This window comes from Pelecanus crispus, chromosome 1 (assembly GCF_030463565.1).
Source record: "Pelecanus crispus isolate bPelCri1 chromosome 1, bPelCri1.pri, whole genome shotgun sequence".
NCBI lineage: Eukaryota > Metazoa > Chordata > Aves > Pelecaniformes > Pelecanidae > Pelecanus > Pelecanus crispus.
The window spans coordinates 59,668,485-59,689,444 of NC_134643.1; the positions used below are offsets into that span (position 1 = coordinate 59,668,485).

Here is a 20,960-nt window from a genome sequence, read left to right on the forward strand (position 1 = left end):
TGTGAGACAACACCTTCACGTTTCTTGCCTGTCATTTTCTGTTACCTGCCCCACTCTCACTGCACCTTACGAGTCCTTTGGTTTTCTTTCAGTCATGTATCTTCTTCCCCATGGTTCTCCACAGCCTACTTTATGTATCCTAGCAATGTTTCTTTCTTACCCTTACAATACGCTATGACATGCTGCACCTTAACATTAAGAAAGGCTTCCTGGACTTCAACTATATTTTTCTCATCTTTTGTTTACCCTTCTATTACTGTCTGGGTTTTTTTCACATTAGACAATACCTATTTCATGCCAGTAGTGGAAAGGTAGAGATATGAAAGCTCCTTGCTGACCTTTAGATCTATTTTACACACACACAAACCTTCAACAGAATTGCTCTTGAGAATATAACTTTTCTTCCCAAGGTCTCCAAGCCTGTCTTCTTCTGATAGCATTTCATGCTGTTAAGTCTGCATTTCCTGCCACAAGTTTGGCCTCGGTGTCGTGAATATGGATTTTTTTGCACGGCTTTGGTTTACCAGCAATTTAAGATTTATTAATATTTTTGAGATCAATCACAGAATTTGTGTATAATTCCTAACAGCACTTAAGCATCAGCTAATTTAGCAGAGCAATTCAATGGAATTTGTTGCAATCAAAATAGCGACTTAGTTACAGATTCGGGAATGGCAAGGGTCGCCCGAGACTTACAGCAGGGTTGCAGGCACAGATGGGGTTTAAATCAAATCACACACAGACAGAGTGACAAACAGCTCTAAATCAAATCCTGTGCACACATGCACACAGACAAACAGTTCTGAGTCAAATTGCACACACACACACATCGAGGTTAACCTGTGACTAAAATTTGCCTTTTCGTGAGTTTCATTAACTACTCGCTTTTATGTACCGGCATTCACCAACAGACAGCTGGTGAACCTCGCAAAATCAGGCCTTTGAGTCCTCATGAAATTGTCAACAGATGATCCTTCAATCCATGCAAAATCTACCCTGAGATGCATCCCAGCTCAGGGGGAATATGAGGTCACACAGTTCGCTGCAGTCCCAGAGAGACCAAAGGTCTCCCTTTTGCATCGCTGTTTATAGGATCTCGAGATGATTGACTTTGGTCAGTATTTTACATTCCGGCCACAATTTGTACGGAGTCATTCTGGTGTACAATTCAGGCAGCAGACGGCCCAGGTGTGGGCAGAGACTGCCTGATGCTGAGGCACTGCATTTGTGACCAAGGTAACAGCGCAACAGGGCTTACCCTGGGGTCTCAGGGTGGCCTGGGGGACTGCACCGCCACATTCCACCCACTGACCAAAGTCAATCTATCTCACCACAAAGTAGTGGTGTGGTCACCTCTTGCCTCTGTGCCTATAAATAGACAATACCACATTCCAGTTGTACTTTGAGGGAAATGTTTTCACATTTTGTCAACCTCCATAACTTCTAAAGCTTCATTAAATACGGTTACACGGCATTATATATGCAGTGGAAGGGTCCTTGCGATAGTATAATTTCCTAGCCATTCTCCACACTCTGATGTATAAAACAATGTTTAACAAGAAGCATAACATAGCAAGAGTCAGTAAAATCACGATGGGGTGCAGCATCAGGTTCAGCGATCCAGTTGCCATCGGAGACCATCCAAACAGGACTTCCCCCCATTGATGTTCTGCATCCCTTTTAACTCTTTCCAATACTCGACATACTTCTCTTCCCCATCGTGACGGACTGTAAGGAGAGTTTTCTGTCCCGTTTTCTGTGCTTGTTGCAGGAGATTTATTAAATCAGGATGGTGGAAGAGTCATTTGACTAAAGTCAGATTCATTCCAATAGGAGCTGGTTGCAGCTCGCGATATAGCATGTAATCAAGAGAGAAATTTTTGTGAGTAGTTACGAGTACAGAAAAATTGAAATCACAACCAATGATTACAGAAAAGTTACACACACATAGGTTAGAGTGGTTGGATACATTGTGAGCAAAATCATCTATTAACCAAGATCTACACAAAGTTCTCGTACATACACATCCCTTTCCAATATATATAACTACAGTTTTAGTAACCTGGTTGGGGTGTATTTCAAAGTGGCAAATATTTTGTTCTGTGTCCAAACAGATATCATGAGCTTTAAGAGTATTACTTTTGCAAACAAAACCTTGTGGTTCCCTTACAATGCATGCACTTACATCAATTGTTTGCCACTTTCCCTCCTTTTGATGAGCCCATACCCTGTGTTCTAAGGGATAGAGTATGGTTCCATTGTGATTTAGTCCTAGTGTAATGATTGGGTATATGGTATATACCGAAGCATCACGTATTGTGAGGACAAAGGCACCAATCTTATCACCTTCTGAATGGCAAGTAAAGTTAACTAATTGCCACCGTGATTGAAACTCTTTCTCAAACTCTGAGGCATTGTCCCAAATCCCTTTGATGAACTTCAATAGGTAGTGTTCCCCCTTCTCCTTCTCTAATAATAGCTGCTACTACAGACTGTATCCATAATTGTGCTTGGATACAACTCAAGGCAAGAGAGGTGTTACCCTGGGTTGCTCCGAGGGCATTTACAATTAGTTGATGGTCATTTTCTTCGATTCATTCCCAATGAGGTAGAATGTCTGATAGGAGCCATTGACTTGCTCCTATTGCTGATAAAGACCATTTTAGTGGATGTTCTGATTTGTTTAGGTCGACAGCGGCAGCAGTTACTTTGTTCATTAGGACCTCAGCGTCTATGCTATTCAATACTCCCAGTCCTGTTCCTTAAGATACCAGTCACATTTCTTTTTGGTCGTTTTGGAGAGGCGAGAGTTCATCCATGTAATCATGCTAGCCAGCCAGTGTAAGCTACTCCCAAAAAGGCAGAACAACCGGATCTAATTGCTGACACATTAGTGCCCAGTGTAAGTTCCACCCTTTTCAGGGACCAACTAGGGTTAAAGACAACTTGCTGCTGGCCTGTATTTTTAATTATATAAGGGCCGGTCTTATAAATGTAAGGAGAGAACTTAAGAGGAGGCCAAGTTGGTGAGGACGGTTGCTTGATATCAATTTTGAACTGGAGGCCTAAACTGGAATGAAATTTGGAGTCTGCCCAAAGACACATTATGAGTGTTGGGCAGGATACAGTAAAATTATACCAACATTCATGTCCAAAAGGACAGCTATGTGTGTTATCAGGACCGCGTCCATGTTTTTCTCCAGCATAGTCCACAATAATGCGTGAAACTCTCTTACACTCAGTGTGGTTTTCAATTCACCATCCTATTGAAATGATGTCTCCTGTTGTTCCCCTTAAAGATGGAATCTCTTGATCCTCATCTTCATTTTTTCATAATCCACTCTTGTCTATGAAAGGTATTGTTATATGTAGTACTACTACAGATAAATTTAAAGATTTAGCGGGGTAAGTGTCAGGTGCAAGTTCATTACAACCTGTATAAGCATTAACCCACAGTCACCCTATTGTACACAAATTCCATATTTTGCACATGTCAATCTTAAATTTAATCATCAGTCCTACTCTACGGTGGGCCTATCCACAAATCACAAAACCAGGTTCCACTAAGGTGAAGTTATACCAGCAACCTAGGTTGCCATAATCGCAAAATTTTGTGTCTTTTCTAGTCCAGGTGGAATCAGCATTATAAACAGTCATTTCTGTTGGTTTCCAATGGGTAGATTCATTGATTACTCGGCATCCTACTTGAATTTCTTCTCCTGGAGTGCCTTGGAGTAGGGGAACAAAATTTTTCCTGTCCCACCTCCATTCCTTTTTAAGTATATCTCATTTCCATGCATAACCAAAGTAGAAAAGTTTAAACCTGCCCTTTCCCTCAATGTTCCCATATTTCCAGTATATCTTACTAGTGCATGATTCCATGGGTTTGTGTTTGAGTGGTGGTGATTATACCTACTCTGATTAACAGGAAAAGACAAGTTGCGGTAGGGCATATAACCATTGCTGTTGTTGCCATCGATATTGAAAGGGGTTACCCCTCTTATGCTACAGGATAAATCAGTTAATTAAACTTTAAGTTGGCCTGTCATAATCCTAAGGTGATTACATCAGTTTGGGTAAGTACAGATATTTGTGCTCCTGTATCTATTAGGAATTTAGTTGGCTTTTGGTGAGGACCTACAGAAAGCATAGTGTAAGGGCCATCATCGCTTATCCATTGATGAGTATTGATTTCATCAATATTCAGCAGCAGGTGGCCCAGGTGTGGGCAGAGACTGCCTGATGCCAAGTCACTGCATTTGTGACCAAGGTAAAAGCACAACAGGGCTTACCCTGGGGTCTCAGAGTGGCCCGCGGGGCTGCACCACCACACTCAGGCAATCTGGTATTATTGCAAGATGACTGTGATCTCTCACAGGATCATGAGGAGGCTAAACTGTTCATTGCAGATAAGCCAGAAACTTTGAAAAAACACAAAGGGCAATATCTGGATTGTCTTCCATGCCAAATCTGTGAAGGCCATTGAGAAGGCTATTGAGTTACTTGAAGTCTTTCAACACATTGGACTGGAAGCTGGAAAAGGGCACTGGCGTTTATTTGTTCCTAGGTTTGAGGGTTCATTTTCATCAGATAGTTGCACACTCTTTCAGTTACCTGTAGCTTTGGTATTCATTACTATTTGCCCATTTAACAGACTTCGGTGATCCTCAGAGATTGCTGCCAGGAAAAGTAATCATCCGATTTCAGGTTTTTGAAAAGCTGAATAGCCTGCATTTTTGATACATCCTTTTCCTTGCCAGTGATGGATTCATCATCAGATACAGGCTTCCCAGCTGTTGTCTTGCCTTCAGAAGGTTTCTTGACTTGGTGGTCTTCCTGACTAGCATCCATCTTCACACTGGATTTTAGGCTGTGGAAGCAATAGTCACCAACCTGGCAAAGGAAAACTGGCTCAGTGCTGTCAGGGTTTAACACCACCAAGTTACCCTCTGACGAAGGCTGCTTTCCAGGAGGATCGTTTCCCTTCTGTGAGACAGGCAAAGAAATCTTTGTGGGTTCTGAATGTCCATGGAGACCTATAGGGACAGTAAGATAGTCTCCAAGAGTATCCAGGTGCAATTCAGGAGAAGAGGTTGGTGCTTGACCTGAAACCGGCACTGCGACACCAGTTTTCCCAGGAGAAAAGTCATGGCGAGGGTGGTCACTGGGGGACTGGGGCTCCTGCGAGTCACAAGGTAACTCCCCAGCAGTGACAAGCGGCGGATGGGTGGAGTTGCTGGCTGGTGGCAGTAACAGGCTCTCTGTGGTGATGTACTCCAAGGGGCGCTGCTGAGGAGACGTGATACAGCTAAGAGCCTTTGGAGATTTCTGCTCTTCTCTTCTGTCGTTTGTGCCTTTCCCACAGGCTGGTGGAGCTGCTGAGACTTCTTTGTCATTGTCGAGGTGCTGCATCGTTTCCTTCTGATCTGGGAGCTGGAAGGGCTGTGGAGGACCTGCTCCCGGCTGTTCTTGCTTCTGTGGAGCCTGGGGACAGTCTTCCTTTGGCAGGGTCACATACTGAAGGGAAACTGATTTCTCACGGACTCCCACTGGGTCCACTGCCAAGGTCGGATGCATATCAGGCTGGGAGGACATCACTGGGCTGTACAAGTATGGACCATTGAAAGCAAAGCAAGGGATTGCTGTCTGGGAAGCAATACTTGCACCAGCACCGTTTCTCCTTGAAACAGGAAAGGAATGACCAGCAATCTGACTTGAGCAGAGAGCTGGGGCATTCTCTGGCTCATTTAAAGCATGGTATGAGTTCTGTAGGTCCAGTGTAACACGGGAAACCTCTGCCTTTTTAGCCTGCCCTTCAGGGGACTCTGCCAAAGTCTTCGTCTGCCTGAATGTGGGAAAGTTAAAAGTTGCTCATGAGAGATATTATTGTGGTAAACATTAAATACAAAACAAGCTTAGCTGAAAATGCACATAGCTACACATAGGGTTACAAAACAATTTTCTTGGAGAAGCAGGCTAACCCAGAGAGCAAAAAATTGTATCCCTTCCTCAAAAGCAACTTGTACAGGCTTTTTTGTGATGGAACATTTGCTTATATCCTGCCATGAGTTAGGGAGCTCTTTGAGACTATCAGCCACAATGTCACTGTAATGTGCTGTTCACTCACCTGTCCACAACTTGAAGGAAGCTCGCCTGCTCCATTTTCTCTGAAAGGTTGCATTTGTTGAAGTCCAGCTGACTGCTTGTTGGCCAGTCTCCTAAATGTACTTTCTGAAAATGAAACAGCAGACATGACAAAAGAGCAGTGTCTCACTGGCAGTGGAATCAAGAACCATACATGGACAAAGAAAACAAATAGGAGAGCCTACAGCATCTGGCAAGGAGATGGTTACTTCAAAATCATATTGCCTTACCACTGACCTAACTATACAAGTACTCAGTGAGCCAACTAGGCAAGGTGCCCTCCTAGGCCTGTTATTTGTGAATAGAGAAGGACTCGTGGGAGATGTGATGGTAGGTGCCTGTCTTGGCTGCAGGCATCACAAAATGGTTGAGTTTAAAATTTTCTGAGTAATAAGGAAACAGGGCAGCAGAGTTGCTACCCTGGATTTCAAGAGAGCAAACTTTAAGCTATTCAGGGAGCTACTTAGCAGTGTCCCCTGGGAATCTGCTCTTGAGGGCTTGGAAGTCCATGCGTGCTGGTCAGTTTTTAAGAGCCACCTTTTAAAAGCACAGGAGCAGGCAATTCCTGTGTGTCGTAAGCCAAGCAAGCGGGGCAGATGACCAGCTTGGCTGAACAGGGAACTCCTCCTGGAGCTCAAGACAAAAAGTAAATTGTATGATCTCCAGAAGCAAGGTCAGGCTTTGCAGGAAGATTACACAGCCATGGCTTGTATATGCAGGGAGAAGACATGGAAGGCCAAAGCTCAGTTAGAGTTGAAGCTGCCCAATGTTGTATCAGACAAAAAGGAGGGCTTTTTTTAAGTACATTGGTAGCAAGAGGAGGTCTAAAGAAAACATTAGAGCAGTATTTGTTGATGATAGTCACCTGACTAATAGGGATGAAGAAAAAGCAGAGGCATTCAAAGCAGAGGCGTTTTTTGCCTCAGTCTTTAATCCTGCTGATAGACCTTGGGCTGCCCAGTCCTCGGAGTCAGAGGACCATGAGCACGGGAACAGTGACTTTCCATTTGTGCACACTGAAATTGTAAGGGACCAGCTGTATCAGCTGAATGTCCATAAGTCCATGGGGCTTGATGGGATTCATCCCAGAGTACTGAAGGAACTAGAGGATGTTACAGCAGGACCCCTCTTGATCACCTGCCAAAGGTCTTGGGAGTCTGAGGAGGTCCCTGCTGCCTGGAAGCTAGTCAGTGCTATTCCAATTTACAAGAAGGGCATGAGGGAGGACCCAGGAAACTACATCCCTGTTAGTCTAACCTCAGTTCCTGGCAAAATTATGGAGAGGATCATACTGGGTGCTATTGAAAGGCATTTAAAGAACAATGCAATCATCAGGCACAGCCAACACAGGTTCACAAAGGGAAAGTCATAGAATCATAGAATCATAGAATGCTTTGGGTTGGAAGGGACCTTTAGAGATCATCTAGCCCTAACCCCCTGCAGTGAGCAGGGACATCTTTACCTAGATCAGGTTGCTCAAGTCCTGTTTAAGTAATTTGATATCCTTCTATGACAAGGTCACCTGCCTAGTGGATGAAGGGAAGGCAGTGGATGTAGGGTTTTTTTATTTTGATAAGGCTTTTGATATTGTCCCTCACAGCATCCTTCTGGACAAGTCATCCAGCTGTGAGATGAGCAGGTACACAGTGTGCTCTGTGAAGAACTGGCTGAAGGGCAGAGCTCCAAGGGTTGTAGTGAATGGGGCTACATCTGGCTGGTGACCAGTCACCAGTGGTGAACCTCAGTGCTCAGTTCTAGGGCTGGTTCAATATTTTTATCAATGATCAGGAGTTGAAGGCACCATTAGCAAGTTTGCAGACAATATCAAACTCGGAGGTGCTGTTGACTCTCTGGAGGGACAGAAGGCCTTGCAGAGGAATCTAGATAGATTGGAGCACTGGGCAATCATCAATTAAATGAAACCTAACAGTCTAAATGCTGGATTCTGCACCTGGGGCAGAGTAACACTGGGCACAAGTATAATCTGGGAGAGGAGTGGCTGGAGAGCAGCCCTGCAGAAAGGGATCTGGGGGTGCTGGTTGACAGCAGGCTCAGTATGAGTTAGCGGTGTGCCCAGGCAGCCAAGAGGGAAAAACCGCACCCTGGGGTGCACCAAATACAGCATAACCAGCAGGTCAAAAGAGGCGATTATCCCTCTGTATTCAGCAATGGTGTGGCCTCACCTTGAGTACTGTGTGCAGTTCTGGGCCCCAAATTTAAGAAGGATTTTAAGGTACTCAAATGCACCCAGAGGAGGGCAACAATGCTGCTGAAAGGGCTGGAAGGCACGTCCTATAAGGAGCAGCTAAGGACTTTGAGTTTATCTAGTTTGGAGAAAAAGAGGCTGAGGGGCGACCTCATTGCTCTCTACAGCTTCCTGAGGAGGGGAAGTGGAGAGGGAGTTGCTGATCTCTTCTCCTGGGTATCCAGTGATAGGATGTGTGGGAATGGTTCAAAGCTGCACCAGCGGAGGTTTAGGCTGGACATTAGGAAGCATTCCTTTACTGAGAGCATGGTCAAACACTGGAACAGGCTTCCTAGAGAGGTGGTCGATGCCCCATCCCTGTCAGTGTTTAAAAGGCATTTGGACAATGCCCTTAATAATACACTTTACCTTTTGGTCAGCCCTGAAGTGGTCAGGCAGTTGGACTAGATGATCATTGTAGGTCCCTTTCAACTGAACTCAGCTGAACTGAACTGTTCTGTTCTATTCTATTCCAGCTTTACATAGCATAAGGGACAGGAGAGCTTGGAGAGCTTGAAGAGCTCACAGAGATGTTGCAGGTTCCTACCACAATAAGCATCAAAGCTACTGCTTTGTGCAGTGTCTGCTCTTTTCCAGCACCATATGGGGACACTCTGGGCAGTATTTAACCTATAGAAGTATCATGACAGTCCTTCTGTACCAGCTGACATGAGAAACAGAATTACTGGGATGTTTACAAAACTTAGGATAAGGTAGTCCAGTGCAGGGATGGAATCTTTCAAAACCAGGAAAATAAGGCAGTGAGCACTTGTGGATGGAGAAACAGGTAGGAGGTAGGAGACAAAGCTATTCAGGTACAAGAGTGGGAAAAAGGTTCCAGTTTTTGCTGCAGAGAGCAGGCAAAAGAAACTCACATGAGGCTTTAGTATAAGCATAACCAGTTTGTCTTCTGGCACGAGAGAGTCTGTGCTTAGTCTTTGCCATCTATTTGAAAATGATATATTCAACCAGGTCATTACGGTGAAAGTCCATCTTACAGCAATGTAACAAATGTGCGATGGTTAACAAACATGTTCACTCCTTCACTCGCACACAAGTGTAGATACTGTAAGTGCTCATTCGCCTCACACAAAGGCCATGTTGTAAATTATACTCATTGGATTGCCCTGTATCTATACTTACTGTAACCTATCCCTTATGAACATAGAATAGAATCAACTGTTACAGAAGAATATGTCTGTGTGTGTGTGTGTGTTGGGGTGGGCACATCATTGAATCACCTATTCTTGCAAGACTGGAAAACTCTTACCACCAAAATGCCTATACCATCCTTTCCAGATGGGTTGGGGTTTTTTGGAAGGGAGGAAGAAGGGAGGGAGGTTCTACTTACACACCTTTGACCAAATGCTGTCTAAGTGTGTTCCTCAATTTCCAATAAAGAATGCTTGTCCTGGTAACAGACAGGCATGTGATAACATTTATTCCAGAAAATCCAGCTCCTTAAAATAAAAGTTTCTTTAATAGGGTTACCACCCCATTCTAAAAAGCTCTGCATTAGTGTTGATTCCTATCTGGAGATGAATGAAAGCACCAGCTGATGAAGTTTGCTAACGACACTAGATTATTTCAGTCAGTTAAAATGTTAAGGTGCTGAAAATGTTCTAGCTTGACTTCAAATCACAGTGATGCTGACAAGCACAACACAAAGAATTCTGCTAGTATGAAGATAAGATCACAGTTATGTTGAACATGACCAGGACTTCTCCGAAAAATAAGGCATAGACTAATGAAGATATCTGTTCATTGTGGACTAGGAGACAAGAAGAGCTCTTAAGACTATTGGAGGTCCTGAAAAAGAGAGAGAAATAATGAACCCTTCAAGGTACAGTTCCCTCTTACCCCCAGGTAGCTCTGGATCAGGAGACTCTTGCTGGGGTTCGGAATCTTTTCCTCCCACCTTTGCTTCTTCCTGCAACAACACCACAGACTTTTCAAGATTTGCTTCTCAACGTGGTTGCAACCAGGAAAGACTGCACCCTGTACACTATGCTGCTTTGCACAGCGAGGCACCACCAAGGCCCCGGCACGCCACCACCCAACTCTCACCCTTGCACAGACATGCACAAGGCTGCCCATTGCACACCAACGCTCATCTCCACATAGACCTCTCCCTCATGGGGGACAAGAAGTGCCTCAGCCTTTATGCCACCCACGTGGCCAACACGCTGCTAAATCTCCTAGTCACAATGCAAGCCTACCTGAGGAAATACTTATAGCTGCAATAAGCAACTATTAGCAAAGTGATGATGAGAGCTGGGAATATTGCTGGCAGAACCACTGGTGACAGAGCTGAAACAGAGAAAAGAGAAATAGGTAACTACCTGCAGAGTGGCTGCTTCCCATAACAGGTTTTCCACTCTGGTCACTCTTCATGCAAGCGGATCAGGGAAATGTAGCTGGCATGTCACGGGATAGGATCATGAGGCCTTCAGACTGCTGGGTTACCCTCCAAAGTGGGACAGACCAAACGTGGCCTGAGCAGCTTACTGATCAAAGGAGCTCATTCTTTCTTTTACTGATTCTTTTTTATTTTTTACTGACACCGGAGTAAAATAATTATGCTGATAAGAAGATGGTTAGGTACCTTACTCCACCATGAGCAACAGGCAAGCCTTCAGGCTTCTTAGGTCTGCCTTATTCAGTACAGTCCTGAAGAGATGGGGTCTCAGAGATTTTCTAAGAGTGAGCTTCCTCTGCCAATGGCCATAACTGATCATCAACAACACACCAATTTCTTCCTGAGTACACTCATCAAACTCTGCCCACGGTCTTACCACTACGAGCTTCCTCAGAACAAATCATCTACGATCATATTAGTTTGGGCACAAGACCATATCGATAGCGGACATTCTGCCTCTAAGTCCAGAAACACCAAAAAACATGTCAAGGTTCCTATCTCCAGGAGACTCTACTGCGTGCTTTATGCAACCCTAGAGTCACTCTGCAAATACAAAAGACTAATGGCTTATATTCTGCCTTCTTGCAGTCTCAGGCTCTTCAGTCACTGAGAGCAGAATGCACTACTGGAATCAGGAAACAAGGAGGATCTTCTGGGCAGGATCTTTGCTTAGTTCTCCATGTGGAAAACTTTATAGTTTGATGTACTCACCTTGTGAAGGGAAGTAGGAAAGAAGCTTAAAAGGTGATCCCTGCTCACCTCCTTCATTAGCATTGCAGCTGGACTGCAAGGATGCAGGCAGGACAGCTACCTTGTTAAGCGACCGCAGCTAGCTCCTGGCTGGACTGAACTTCAACCCCAGCTTGGAGAATGTATTTTTCTATAGAGGCATTTCAGCCATTAACAGTCCACAAAATCTTACAGAACTAGCCTACATGAAAAGTACCATGTCCAGTCTTCCAGGTGAACTCCTCACTCCATTCACTCCAAGGCCCCTCATATTCCAGAGGCGTATTCACCCTTGCACGCATTTTCCCCCTGTATTCTGTAGATGGTGCCAGCATCTGCAGGGTGAAGATGAAGGGAGGTTCATCATTGCTGATATTTAGCTTCCGGAGAGTCTGGGGAGAAGAAAGAAGCACAAACAACAGAATTGAGAGGAACGGTCTTTCCCATTTGCCCAGCAAAGAGGAATCCAGGACTCTGGCACTTTCTGAGACTTACCTCTTCATCCTGGTTGTTTTTCCAGTACTTGACTTGGTATCTCTGTTTTATGAAACCATATGCCAAAGTGTGTTTTATCCACCTCAGTTCATACTCTTGGTTCTCCGTCACTGTTACTGACACATTTGCAGGTGGCTGCACCTTAACTGGAACACATGGAATGTCTCAGAGTACTTATCAACATACCAGTCCAGCACTCCCTTTCACCACTGTGAACAGCTTTCAGAGACTGAAAACAATGTTGGTTTATGCAATGTAAGAAGTCTCAGCTTTTTAACACTTCTTAATTCCCTGCATCTTCATTTTCTAGTCAAATACAATAAAACAGTAGAGTCAAATACAATAAAACACTAAACACAGTAAATAACGGAAAATCCATATCCATCAATACTGACAGCACTCCCTGTGTACAGAAAAGCAATATTTGAAACATCTGTACTGGTCCACCTCATTTCCAGAGATTTTCAGCTCTCTTAGAGCTACTATCTGATATTTGGTATCAAATATCCCTGATCGCTGCTTGGGGACTGGCTGGGTGTTGGTTGGTGGGCAGTGAGCGGTTGCATCACTTGGGGTTTTTTTATCCTGGGTTTTATTTCTCTCTCTCTCGTTGTTCTCCTTTTCATTATAATTTTTATTACTAGTAGTATTATTATTATTTAATTTCAATTATTAAACAGGAGGTCTCCCAGCTTTAGTCTGTGAAAAGCAGCACCAGTACCTCCAGATACATGCAGGCAGAGGTGATCCACCTGGCGCACCTCACTCAGCAGAGGACTCCTACTGCATCCAGTGCTCCAGGGGCCACTGCACAAACCCCCTGCAAGAGCTCCACTGGCTTCTTGAGAAACCACATAGTGACACACTCCCCTCAAACACCTCTCACCACAGCTCCCTCTCACCTGGGACACTCACAGAGAAGCCAGCAGGGTGGCAATCAATCACTGAGAAGCTCTGGGTCACAACCAGAATTTCTGCACAGCACTTTCCCCTCGCTGCCACCAAGGAACTCCATACCTACAAGCCACCGCTCCCAGACCTCTGACCTGACACAGTGTCCACTTCCTTTCTTCATCAGTCTCAGTTTCTTCCTCTGCCCACACACTTTTCCTCCACCACCGCTGTCCTCAGCCCCACTTGCCCAGACAGGCACCTCTCTGAGAAACAACCAGGAGAAGCAAGAAATGACACAGCCAACTCACTGTTCTTGTGGGCTTCAATCCGTTTCTCCTCCATCTTGGCCCGGACAGACACATGGTACTGGCTTTGACTGCTGGGCTTGCGAACAGGGATGTCACAGCTCTGCACCACATACGGGATGTGGGGCAAAGCCTTCTCGTGCACAGGAGAGCACTCCTCTTCTCTGAGGGGAGAAAAAGAGATTGTGCTGAGATCAGGGGGAACGGGATAGAGCAGAAGCTCCATGGGAGAGGTGCAGGCACACTGCCATGGGCAGAGCACCTACGCTGATGCTGGAGTGTCCTTGAAGAACAAGCCAAAGAGGACAGAGGTGATGATCGCTTTCTTCACTTCCCAGCTGCATGTCAGACGATCTGCACCATTGAAGAGGCAGCGAAGGTTCCTGGGCTGAAGGCCACCTTCAGAGAAGATGAGAGCAAGCTAAGTGACACGAAAGGTCTGGCTTCTCAGCCAGTGCTTCCACCCCCGCACAGCCCCGCTCCGTCCCACGCTACCTTCAGGGGTCTCCCACGACACCTCCGTGCTCCACTCGCTGTACTGCCCAGGGAAGCCACTGGCCTGCTCTGGTCTGGCTCGCACACGGGCAACGTAGGTGCTCCCCGGGACAAGGTCCTCACGGCTGAGATGGCAACGTGTGGTGTTTGAGAGCAAGAGCGAGGCAGCTTTCTGTTGTTGGGGGAAAGGAAGGAGAGTGGAGAAGGAGGAAATTGGGGAGTGGGGGATATGCACACTTACAAATTAAAAAAAAAAAAAGTGCATCCTCCTGGAAGGGGAAGCCACTGCAAATGTATTTTGCCATTTTCCCACATGAACCCACAGGTTCCTGTTGGAACATGCTTTAATTCCACTTGGGAGGGATTCTGGGCAAAATCAATTCCAATTCAAAACCAAGTGCAGTGCTTTCTTCAGTGAAGAACAGATCTTTGCATTCTGTTCAGGACAAATGGTATTTCACTGGGCAAACAGGAAGAGAGCCCCTTCCACCCAACCTGAAACTACATTTGTTGCATCTCCTCCTAGTGCCTGAGAACAGAAAGGCCAGTTGTTTGCACAACATTTGGCACAGGCTCTCAACCGCCCAAAAGGGTGCTGCCCAAACCAGGGCAGCCTGGCTCCTCCGCTCTTACCTCCCAGGACTCCCACTCCCGCTTGTAAGTGACTTCATACTCCAGTGCATTGCCCAGCCCTTGGCTTCCCTCAGCTGCTTTCCAGGTCAGCAAGAAACCTCCTGATCTCGTCAAGCTGACTGAGAAGTTTTGAGGTGGGAGGGTCTGAACTGAGAGGTTTTGAGGTGGGAGAGTCTGAACTGGAAGGTGAAGGAACAACCCATGAGAGGAGATAGTGAGGACAGGGACATGAAGAGGAGAAGAAAATGCCTAGCTGATGTTCTCTGAATGACAGAATCTGGATATTTAACAATTTCCCTGGAGTGCTACAAATAATCTATGATTCTTTTTCACCACAAAGTGCAAACTCTACAAGACCTGGGAAATATATTCATGAACAGAAGAGGAAAGCAGAAATAGCAGTGCTGTTGTGCAGCTTCATAGCAACTTTGTGAAAGAATATGTTGTAGAGCATGGTGCTGAAACAGAAGGCTTTTTTGATATCTTCCCCCAATCCCAATCAAGACGTTGGTTAGCTGGCAGGTCTACCCCGATTTATGGTGGACTCATTTTTGTCTATCCCAAATGCACTGAATTTGAAGGTGGTAGTATGGCCTTATAGCCATTTAACTTCACTCTTTCTTACGTTTCAAGTTAAGGGCTGACCTAAGTATCTTTTTAGGATTAGATATTCAATATATTAATCTGAAAAACTTTTAAATACACAAGGATAGAGACAAGAGGTAGTGGTTCATCTTTACCATTCTGAAACAAGTAGACATTTAGCTCTGCATGCAGTGTCAGGTCAAATTTGAAGTTGTAGGTTCTTTGATCGTATCCATCGATTTGACACACCCAGTGCATTGTGAAGTTCTGGCAGTCAGTGTGGTTTTCACCTTTGTGGGACCTGCAGGTCATGTTTTTGTTCCTGGTTACACAGAAAAAAAGCGTGACTATCTGAATAGGATGCCGCTAGATGGCCCAAAGTGTGGTTTCTGAAACCTTCCCCACATGCGATTTTATTCTGTTTCTAAATCAATGTTTATCACTGCATTACATTGGCATACTCCTGTAGTTCATTAAGTGACATGAATAAATTCTCTAATATCAAGGACATCTGCTTTATTCTCTCTTCCTTTCCTCAAAGGAAGATGCACTCACAATACCTATCTTGGGTTGGTAGGTGTCTGGGCTGTGAGCACAACCTCTTTCGCTCCCCGACAAGGAGTTTGGCTACCCATGCTCAAGGCTGTCTAAGATGGAATCAGCCTGACTGAGGGCCTCCCCACCTTCACTCAGAAGCTGCTTTTAATTTCAGGCCCTTGCTTTTGGTCCTTGCCTGAGCTATGACACAGCCATATCTGTGCCTGGTGACACATGTTGCTGATTGTGATCCATGGAATTGACTTCCTAGCTTGCCCTTAAGCCTGGCTGCTGGATAGGGACTTCCTTGGGGATCTGGACTGAAGGCTGATCCTCGTCACTCTCACTGTTCTGTTTTTCTTGTTACTGTGGGATTACGCCATTGTCAATGACATCAATGCCTTGCTGTCATCCTCAGCTCCTAGCTCACCTTCCCTTAGCAAGCAAAGCTTATTGCTTCTATGACAGTAGGGTTGGCAGTTTACATGTGGACATATATATGTTACGCTATGCTTACACTAGAGAAATCAAAGAGGGTAAGCCAAAGAAATGCAGCTAGCAGTTGGAACAGAAATTTTGTGAGGACTATGGTACTGTAGTCCTACTCCTCAAAAAAAAAAAAAAAAAAAAAAAAAAATTCCATGCAAACTGTGTAGTCCTTTGTGCCACAGAAACACTTCTGTGGTTTGTAGACTTCAACCCACAGCAAACTGCTAACATTTGGAATGTGATTCAGTACTGCAGAGACTGTAAGGAGCACCTTCTCCATTGACTTCAACAGCTGTCAGATCAACTCATGAATGAATCCTAGAGCTCTTTCTCAAAAATAAAACCAAGGTAACTTCTTCCTATTCTTATTTTGCATGTTTTCTTTCCACCGTCCAATCTCTCTGCTGTTTAGTCCTCCATCTCCTGCTTCTACTATTATTCTCTTTTCTCCTTTCCCCTACCTCTTCCTTCTTCTCTGTCCCTTTCTCTCCCTCATACTCTCCAATTTGACTATTCTGCTTTTTTCTTGAAAGGAAGCAGAAGTAGCACAAAGATAGTGGAAGACGTAGCCTAGTATCTCTGAGAGGAAATCCAATGAGACAAACAAAATTGTACAACATCTGGTTTTCTCACAGTTTCTTTTGCAGAAATTATTTCAACATAGCTATGCTCTTACTGGCATAAGGAAGAAGCAGCCGCCTTTGCCATTCTGATTAGTTATTATTACTACTGCCTCTAGTGTAACACATCCTTCTCCATTCAAGTGCAATAATTAACATGTCCTGCCATATTTGGTGTTTGTGCTTTCACAGCAAAAGCAAGGGAGAGTGATTGGAAAGATAATGAAAATTATTTGATTAGCATGCTCTTCTTCCTGTTCTTCCTCATCCTGTACAGATCCAACATTCTCCCTAGCCTGGACATAACACTGGTGTCTGCAAGCTGGATACTACACTAGCTGCAAGCCCAGTGCACTGTCCTTTTGTCCAGCTCCATCTCTTAGGTTCAGCAGCCAAGCCCCTTCAGACCCTTCACAGAACACCAGCCAGGCACTTACTTTTCAGAGCTGTTGTCAATGTTCAGAGTCACATTCAGGAATTGATGAGCCTCTGAACACTCCATCCATGTGCAAATTGTAAGAGATATGTGGTCGTTATAACACTGTAGGGTCTGCATTGGGATGCTCTCTGAAAAGAGGAAGTAAACAGAAGATGGATGGGGCTAAAGGAAGCAGTGGAAAATGCATAAAATGAACACAAGCTCTGCTACTGTGCTGGAGAAAGCAGAGGCAGAGACAGAGAAGTGAGGAGCTGGGTGATGAGATCTGCTGGGAATATCCCCTATGTTGTTCAGCTCATATTGCATGGATTTCACAAATAAAATTTGGCCCTTTCACAAATAAAATTTCCCTTCATGGGAAAGCCTGAAGGCAAGAAGTCTCCAACAGCAGCTGCTGCTCTTAGAGTAGGCTGGACTGTCATTATGTTGCCATTTATCAGAATTTTATTGTGAGTCTTAGGACTGGGAGAGCCTCAACTTTTTGACTCTGCTTGTTTGTAAATCAAAATGGTCATGCAAGAAAAGTAAGATTCTGGTCTACAACCTCTGAAGAAAAGCTGGAATTGTTTTGTAATAGGTAAAATTAATTTTCAAGAAATATTCTAATTCAAAAGATAAGTCCAAAGGGTTAAGCTTGGTGGTTTTAAGCCTCATTGGACTTCATGCCTTTGAAGCAAAAGGGCCTCGTAGCACTGGCTAAAACCTCAAACACATCTTCCCTTTTCTGTTCCCCACCCCTAGACAGGAATCACAGTGATTCTCATACAGTGAACTATGATATAAGACTTCAGATTGTACCTCTGTTTCTCTTCCTGAACTGCAGAGACCTGATGCTCTATGAAACTCCAACACAGATGGAAGGCTGGTCAAGCAAGTGTAAGTATAACACAGAAAGCCTAAAAGAGCAGCTATCTCCAATGAGAAGCCTGTTGTCTCCTATGAATGAGCTTTTGATATTCCCAGTAGGAGGAAATGAGAGTACCATGATGAACTGGGCAATGTTGAATGGGGATTTATTTAGCTGAGCACTCAAATCAGCATCGGTGTCCTAGGATTAGCATAATTCTGAGTCCCGGTAAATCTCTGCATAGATGTACAATAAACAAGGGTCTAAGCTGAATGGGAGGACCCCCAGGACCTAGGCAGTGTAGTGTTGACTTTTGTACCCCTTAATGACAGAAAGAATCCAGGAGACATTTAGAAAAACAACTTCTAAGAACATAATTATAGATTTAAAAAAAAAAAAAAAAAACAAACCAAATGCTCTCAACAATTCACTGCTCTTCTAGCAGTCAAGAGATGTCTCAGTAGGAAGGCAGTAAGTGCAAGATATGAGTGAGTGATTTATTGTTTAAGGCAAAAAAACAGATGCCTTATTAAGCAGGACATTCAGCTTTGCCTTTGTGGGTTGCTGTCGTGGTGGTGAATACGTTCACATGCCCACCGAATAAGCCCACTTGCCTTACCAAGAGTTATGCCTCTAAGAAGTCATATGCAAAAGTGAGAGACACCCACTCTGGTTAGCTGCAATGACATTTAAGTACAGAAAGGAGAAAGCTTCTTGGCAAGGAAAACATATTAAAAAAATCCATCGTCTGAAAAATTTGTGTCCCTGTATCAGTAAACAAACATACCTTATAGCTGGATTTGCAGAGAACCTGCTTCTCCTTTTTCTTTTTGTGAAAAAGCTCTGTGCAAGAAGGAGCTGTATGAGGAAAGGTCACTGTTAACCTGGGAAAATGAATGTGCCCTTCCCTGAGAATTCAAACTCCAAGAACAGGCACTGGTGTTGTCTCTGCTGTGATGGGAACTACTGACCCAGGGTCAGCTTGGTTGAGAGCTCATTTTTTCAGAAACAGCAGCCAAGAGATGGTGAGGGATGATTTTGCCATTCCTAGCAGGCCTAGGGTAGCTGATGCCTAATCTTGCAAGAAACACCTGTGCCCAAGTCAAGTCACTTTCAGGTCCAAAAAGTGAAATATACTGCAAAGACAAGGTTGTTGCAGTCATCATAGGGTTGTTCCTTGAGAGACCACAGAGTCCATGGCATTCAGTACTGAGAATCACGTTAGGCAAGAGAGCAGAATCCTCCCAAGTACCAGAGATATGTGTCTATCTCTGGAAAGATAAGTGTGCAACAGGTAAATTTTTCAATACCTTTTATTCAATACCTCAGAGCCTCCAACACTTATGAGTAATGACTAAGTTCCTCACTTACATAGGTGCTGTGCCTCTGCTCTGCCAGCTGTGTTATCAACCAGCTCTCAGCTCCCTGTCTCTTAGGAAGCAGCCAGCCCTCGCTCTAACTGAAGAAAAGGAGAGTATCACTTGGAGGCAGGACACGTCAACAGACATAACAAAGAAACACCTATTATTGAGGAAAAAAGGCAGGTTGGGAAAAAAATTTTCTTTTGGTATAAACCAAAATGATATCTAACAATGGGACAGGCAAAGTCACAGCTCATAGTGGTAATAGGCCTACTCAGATGCGAAACTTCATGACTAGTCAATTTAAGTAAATACACTAACAGGCTTTGAACATAGTCTAGCCCATGAAGTTTGGGGTCTTGCCTAAATACCATTCACAACTTTCTTATTGACATACATCTGGAGTGTTTAGCATAACCTGTAACTACATATGTGTACCCTCACAAAGTCTCCTTCTCTTTCTGTCACCAAGATGAAAGCAGAAAATAAAGGGAGGATGGAGAAATATCAGGCTAAAAGAAAAGGAACAATAATAGAAAAGAAAGGAAGAAAAAATAGAGGCAAAGAGTCTGAAACTCACCTCGAATAGTTTCAACCCCCAAAATGAAGCATGGAGCCAGAAGAAGACTGATGAGCTCCCTCATCTTTACACCTTTGCACACAAGCATGATCTTATGTCAGGCAACAACTCCCTGCATCACTAGCTGTTCTTCTTCAAATGCGTGCTCAACAGCCACTGTTTTTCTTTCTTTGTCACCAGTTGTAGCTGAAAGCAAAACTCATGTGTTTAGCTCGGAGAGTCTTGGGCCCAAACCACCTCTCCCATCAACACTGCCATGATCTCTTGGATTAGCTTCATACGAAGATAATTTATTAATGGGAAAACGTTCTGCCTCTTCACCAGAGGACAAGGACAAAGCTTGCTGTTTAGAACTAATGGTAGGATTTTCCACGTCCTTCCTTCACCCTAAGTTATGAGAAGGAATTAATTATCCATGTTGATTCACCCATCTGATCCATACAAAGTACACCCTGCTGTTCCATTGAATCATGAACCTGTCCAAAAAGAAATACTTCCTTGCCTCTCTTACCAGTCCTACTCACAAAAATGTACTTCTGGTGAATTGAGAGATCCAATCCTCCTGTTTCTTCACTTTAAGACCTGATTCACAGGGCTTTTAAGTCCTTGTTTGTTTGAGGAGAGAGGGCTCCTTGCCAGTTCCTTCCCCACAGTAAAAACACGTTTGCTTTCCTGAATGCTGAGTGGTCTTCAAGGCAGGTGCTTCACAGCAAGCTGTTATTTGACTTTCCCATTTATCACTCACATGGAGTCGGTGCAAATGCAACTACCAATGGGACACCCACAGCCCTACCCCTTCAAATGAGTCTGTGCTCCAGTTCCCTTTCAGTTGTGCTCTGGTAGTCTTCAGCACCAGAGGCGTGTTTGATTTGTTCTCTCTGACCTTCCTGTTTATAGCATAGGTCCAGCAGCTAGGTTCCTGATCAGATGTCATACAGTTAAGAGGAAGGGGGAAGGAAGTACTTTTCACTGTTATATTTTGCTTAAACATTTTCCAAGAAATGCAACTATTTTTTCTGCAAATAAGATGTAATGATCTCTTAACAGAGGCTGAACTTCACTGCTTGTTCTCTTTTCTGTTGATCTGCACTGAAAACCTGTCCTTTAAATCATCATTCTCCTTGTGTGCAATGTTTTCTGAAA

At 44.3% G+C, this 20,960-nt stretch overlaps 1 protein-coding gene across 1 annotated transcript; it reads right to left on the minus strand.

Annotated features, from left to right (window-relative positions):
• Positions 1-4,321: 4,321 nt before the first annotated feature.
• LOC142594586 (cytokine receptor common subunit beta-like) lies at positions 4,322-19,905 on the minus strand. The gene is given in 12 exon segments (XM_075719054.1): positions 4,322-5,845; positions 6,128-6,231; positions 10,250-10,319; positions 10,609-10,699; positions 11,755-11,929; positions 12,033-12,178; positions 13,235-13,630; positions 13,727-13,898; positions 14,360-14,508; positions 15,100-15,266; positions 17,028-17,157; positions 19,818-19,905. Coding segments are annotated over 12 exon segments (2,886 nt in total). The 3' UTR covers positions 4,322-4,647.
• Positions 19,906-20,960: the final 1,055 nt, after the last annotated feature.